Source organism: Centruroides sculpturatus, unplaced genomic scaffold (genome assembly GCF_000671375.1).
Source record: "Centruroides sculpturatus isolate CEXI.00-Female unplaced genomic scaffold, Cexi_2.0 scaffold356, whole genome shotgun sequence".
NCBI classification, from domain to species: domain Eukaryota; kingdom Metazoa; phylum Arthropoda; class Arachnida; order Scorpiones; family Buthidae; genus Centruroides; species Centruroides sculpturatus.
The window spans coordinates 624,346-630,738 of NW_019384626.1; the positions used below are offsets into that span (position 1 = coordinate 624,346).

General features: G+C 37.0%; 1 protein-coding gene across 1 annotated transcript in view; it reads left to right on the forward strand.

The window, feature by feature from the left end:
• The first annotated feature begins 1,081 nt into the window (after positions 1–1,081).
• LOC111625636 overlaps positions 1,082–6,393 on the forward strand; it is a 53,813-nt gene continuing 48,501 nt past the window's right edge. Inside the window, exon 1 of the mRNA XM_023368840.1 lies at positions 1,082–1,179. Coding sequence (XP_023224608.1) covers positions 1,082–1,179 — 98 coding nt within the window. The remainder of the gene's footprint in view (positions 1,180–6,393) is intronic.

Sequence of the window (6,393 nt, forward strand, 5' to 3'; positions counted from 1 at the left end):
AATCTCCATGCCTCCGCCCCATATAATAGAATGCTTTTAACTATAGCATTATATATATATATATTTTTTTTTTCTTAATATAGTTATACTTTACTCCACCATATTCCATTTAATCTTTTAACTGTTCTCTTACCTTGTACTATTTTTGTATTAATTTCCAATGCATCTCTTCCCAGAATTTGCATTCCCAGATAATTGTAATGTTCACATCCCTCAATCTTTTCTCCTTCTTCCAGTTCCATGTCTGTTTTAGCCCCTCCTAAGCATAAATATTTTGTTTTACTCATGTTTATATATAAACCTTCTTTAAGCTATTCCTCTTTTATTTTTCTTGTATTCCAGATTATCTTTATCTTCTGCCATTACCACCTGATCATCTGCAAATTGCATATAATTCTTTAGCTGCTTTAATAAGTGTGTTGTTAATATTTATCTCTCTTAATGTCTCCCATGTTTTGATGTCGGGACATTATCATACGCCTTCGTTAAGTCTATAACCAACAAACGAGTTTCCTGTCCCGTTGCTAATTTTTTCTCCATAATCTGTTTTATACAGAAAATTATTGACATCATCACAATGCCGGGCTACAATTTTTAATCATATTCTGTCATATTCTTAATTTATTTAATTTAAAATATATGCTCTCGATCTCGGATTAGTAGTTTTGACCCTGTAGATCACATTTTTCCTGATAACAGTGTCACGCTGGTTATCTGAAATCCATTCTGGAAAACTTTTTGAATTGAAATCCACCTGGCTTCAGGTCTAGATCGGAAGTTCGTGTATAGTTAATCAGGGCCTCTTGCCCCTAAGCTTTCCGTATCTCATCTCGATTTTCGTCATGTAACACCGTTATCGAGATTAAGGAAGGACAGACAGACAGAGTGGAAATTTATAGGTCTACAATTTTTTCAAATTGTAGCCCAACGTCCGACTTTTTTAAGGAAACTATGAAAAAAATCAGTAACGATGGAAACTAGACTTTTGAAGTGATTCCTGATAACTGAAACGCGTGAAATGGCACATTGATCGAATAAAATCTTAGTTTTTTCCCAGAACACTAATATGTCAGCTTAGGAAATGGTAAATGAACAAGTATTAAATGGCGATGACACAAGAATCATGGATCAAGAAGAGATGGAGGATCAGCAGAGGAGAAGAATGAACCAGGATCAGGAGTAAATATTCATCGTCTGGATAAGGAACCGGCTAAATATCGAGATTATGACCTTTCGTGATGAGGGGAGGAGTTGTAGAGTATCGAGAAAGAATACTTCGGGTTCGACGTAGTGTAAAAATGGCGCCCAGTTTCGTTTGAATAATTTATCTGTATGATATCGAGGAAAAGTGTAGTTTGTTGGACGATATTTGGAGAATATTAAAGGACGGTATTAAGGAATCCTCAGCGGAAATACTGCATAAATCGTAGTGCCATTCTAATGCGTTAATTTGTAGTGGCGAAACTCGAGATGCAGCCGTCACTTCGTACTGAGTTGCTGTCTACAGTAAAGAAAACAACAAGCGAAGAGCTACATAATAAATACATCTCTTCTTGTGTTATAGAGAGTTATATGAATCTAGCCTTCAGAATCACGGCCAAGACTTATACCAAGCGAGCATGGTGCAGGTCTTGGCCGTGATTCCGGTTTCTATTTTAGCTTTGCACGAGCTTTAGCCAAGAGTTTAATTTTTAATTACAGAATTTTGAGATACGGCGGATACAGAAGTCATTTTAAACTTATATAAAGTAATAGAAATGATTCGTTTGGTTATGTGATCATCATACGTGATTCTGGCATTATTTTTCGGATATATTAAATGTTAACTAACATACTACTCCATAGTTAGTGAAATATTGATATATCCTATACTATAGAGGAGAAGGTGGTATTATGGAACCCCATTTTCATTATAGTGAATTGTAAACAAGGTATCATAACTACACCCACAAAAAATTTTTTGTGCGAAAAGTACCGGTAACTGTTAAACTAAATGTTCCTAATTGGATTTTTCGCTAGTGTAACTATAAGTATGGTTTTTGAAGGCTTTTGTACAAAAAGTCCGAAAGTAGGCTTAGGGAAAACCGGGTGGTAATATGGAACCTTACTGTATGTTTCCAAAAAATGCTTTAATGCTGTATGCTACAAAAAAACAAACAAAAATAGGAAAGTACAAAGAATGTTAAATAATTACAAAATTATTTACTCCAATGTATTTTATCGCAAAAATGATTTAATAATAATAAAGAAATGTACAAAGAAAATCATTTACAAATATCAAATATACTGTATACAGTATATTTGATTTTTCTCTGGAACGGAATACGTGCACCGGTGAACCTACAACTACACGATTTATATTTCAGAAATAATTAAATTCGCTTAGCATTCAAAACTTTCGAATTTCGAAAAACACAAATATGCTAATTCACTACGGACAACCGTTTAACTGAAGCGAAACTGGTTTTCTCCTCGCTACGGATGTCTGCCTAGTGCGGTTCGGCCACAATCCGCTACAGTTCTCCTTTATCATCGGTTTGAAATGGAGAGGTTTCGTAATATCTGCAGGGTTCCATAATACCACCTTCTCCCTTATAACATACAGTATTGTTATTAATTCTGATAATGCATTTTATTTTTAACTCTCCGCCCTGTGAGCACTAAGATCTTTTTCCAAGCCCATCATGGGTTCGGCCAAGCACACTCTGGGGCAGCCGGATTGTGGGAACCAGGCCCGACTGCCCGTGACCATAAAGTTCGTGACAAAATATTCCTGAAATTTTTTACCCGAATTCGATCCCGGATTCCTCATAGTGGCAGGCTGACGCTTTTACTGCTTCCCCTCCACTACACACACACTGTGTAAAAACACAGTGGGAAGGTGGTGCAAGATGGGGTCATGGGGTAAGACGGGGACGTCTGTTTATTTGTGGTTAATATGACTTTATCTAGCTGTTATTTGGGGAACTAAATGTCAACCTCAAAAGGGACCACGGGGCAAGAGAACGTCCGAGTCGCTCTCTTTGTTTGGAAGCAAGACGTTTTCCATGTTTCAGCAGTACTTCATCTAATTTTATGCCTGCTACAAAGTTAATACAAAGTAAGCGTCATTGTGTACTTTTACATTACTTTTTAAATGAACATATTCTGGTATTCTAAGTAACCTTTAAGACTCTAATTGTTTAGTTTTAAAATGAAGTTTACCTGTGTTTGCAGTCAGTATGAAAAGTGTACGTTAGGAACAAGATGGGGTACCCGTCTAGCCCCAGGTTGACCATGAATATGGCCTATGAATCCAGAAGTATTTTTGGAGGCAGACTTTATTGTTACAGAGACGACAAACAGGGCCCTTCAGCGAGGGTAGGCTTAACAAGAAACAAAAGACAAATGACACAGAATGCTTCTCTTGTGGAGGGTTATACTCTGTATCTACAGAGAGTTGGGCTAAATGTAGCCGTTGTGATAAATGGAAGCACTGTTCTTGCGCCAATATCGAAGAAAACGACAGTTTGGCCATTTTAATTTGTCCTTCTTGTATATAAAAGTAAGTGCATTTACATATAATTTTAAAATATTAAATTTTCTTGTTTTTAAAAACGTTTTTCAAAAATTAAATTTTGTATTATATATTACCACATATTGTAGTTGCTGAGAATAAAAAATTATTGTTTTCATCAAAGTAGTTGCCATCTTATGACTTTTCAAACCTTAACGTTCTCATCTTGCCCCACCTCCCCCTACTTATGATAGCTGCTGAACCTGATCTGTTTCATCGGTTTTGATGTCATTGCAATCCCAATCCCATTCTCCGTCAGGGCTATATCAGTTTCGTTATTTCCAGCCATAGTGATGCAAAAGATAACAACTCTTCCCTTAGCTTTTGCTTATCGAGTGATGGCATTCATTCGCACACTTTCCCAAGAACCCCACAGCCTGTAACTTAAAACAATTACATGAAATTTTATCATTGTTGCTTGGAAAAGTTAGAACTTGGGAAAGCCCTTAAGGTCAATAGAAGAGGCTTTTCTGGGAATTTCCGAAGTCCCGAAGGACCAGTACGCCTGATAGTTATATGAAATTTAACATTGTTGAAAATTGCAATTAGAAAAGTGTGTATAAAGTTATCACCACCAAATTAAACAGTAAATTTTGAATCCTTTATACCTTTTACGAAAGTATTGTTTCTTCTTTAACAACTGTAACAAAATTCTCCAAAACGGCATGAAAACAATCACCTTAATACTATAAAACTTCAGAAAATATTAGAAAAATTTCTTTCTTATGTTTTGAACTACAGATACTATACAAATAAAAAATATATCACAAACGTTACCACTTTATCACAGTAAATGCTAGGAAGATATGTGCTACTTGTATATAAATATAAGCCATTATTTTTGCGGTTATTTTTTAGCACTTGGAGGAGCCATAAAGAAAAGTTACTCGATGTATTTTTTCCTGGAAAAATTCAAAAATGAGATTAACTGCTGAAACAACATTACTTTTTTGTGCAAGAAGTTTGTTATTTATACACTTGCAAGGAAAACTTCCAACTCGCAAACAAAAATAATGTTCAACCACGCAAAATTTACGGGTGTCCGAAAAGTCTGGAACGAATAAAATTCATACTACGTATGCTTTATTTTATATTAATTTATAACTGTGCTTCACAAACTTTTTAGGTCGCTGTACGACGTTCTTTAGAATCTTTTCTTTTCAGTAGGTTGCGGTTTATATGGGGCGTCGTGGCTATTCGCCTTTTACTCCGAGAGACTTGTGGTTGATCGCTAGGCGACCGAAGAGCTGGCCTTATAGAACGGCTAAACGTGCTCGGGGGAAAAGAATGCCTTACGGGAGGACTTTTATGGGAAACTGGCCACTATTCAGGCGTCATCGATATGGAGAAAACCCGGAAAACTCTATGCTCCCAGCCCGTCCGAGCGAGACGCGAACCCACGACCGAACTCCAGTGTTCAGTCCACTCAAGTGCGAGGATGAAGACCGCTCGGCCACTGGTGAGTCATTCGTCCGAGCGAGGCGCGAACCCGGACCGAACGCCTAGTGTTTAGGGACTGATCCACGCAGGGAGCGAAGACGGAGTCCACTCGGCCACGGGGGAACTCAGAACATTTTCTGTATATTGGAATCAACAACAACAAACTCATCAGTAAGTCTTTCCCAAAGATGGTGAGATCTCGAAGTTTTATAGCATATACCTGTGACTTCACGAGTAATTCAATTAAAAATTCGATCGAATGATGGCTGTCTTAGAGAAATCATACAGTCATTGATATGTGAAAGAATCTCATTCATTACATATATCCAGTGGTGATATTCAGAGGGTTCGCACAGGTTCGGCCGAACCCGTTGTTAACATTTTCAAAGTTTTTCGAACCTTGTTAAACACATGTAACATTTCTTAATGGTTTGATTCTTTTAAAAATATTGAAATATTGAAATATTATACTCTGTAACACTACTAAACTAGAGCCTTCCGATGCACCATTTGAGCGAAAAAAAAAAAATTGTTAAGGAAAAATTTTCTGTTAGCGAACCCTTTGTTAAATATTTCGAATGTCATCACTGCATATATCACATTCTTACATATATCTTTAACGATTTGGCACATACAGTAGCTATAGTAGCCTATCATGACTGGAACAAAAGTTAAAACAGAGAAGTTTAATAAAACGGAAAGCAAATATTTTAACGAATCTTAGTAAAGGAAGAAAGGTATGCGTACTGTACGTAAAAGTGTATCTCATTGGTCAAGATTTATGACGTTTCGAAACTGAACTGGTTAGTGTGCATGCACCTGCCATTTTGCCGTCCGCCCATTAAGTCTGGTGGATGGTTTCGACTGGTGTGACAGTCCTAGTACAGGAGTTGACAACTCTTGGCACGTGGCACATCAATGACTTTTTTCCGGCACGGTACCCAGGGCGCATGTTAAAAAATAAATATCCAACAGCTTTTTATATATTTCATGTTCCGTAAAAATGTATCGGTTTTATAAAGTGAATATACACTCGACCTTCCCTATAACCTGGTAGATACGTTCCACTTTATAAGAATTTCACGTTGTAGGAATCCTTAAATACATGAGCCAATCACAGCCCGGCACGTGTGCAGTTTACGGACTACGGCTGTTTAAAAGGTTTTCTTCCATAAAATTAATCGATCCTAGACTAATTTGACTCAACATTTCCAAACACGTATAAATTTTTGGGAATAATCCGTATAAACTATGCTATAAACAAATAAATTGTAGGATTACTTACCGAGTGTGTACCGTTCGACGACGCCATTGCTTAAGCTTATTTTCGTCGCGGAGCAGCGCATCGAACGGCGGGCGCGTTTTCTGATAAGTTATTTTTCTGCGAAAAATTCGCT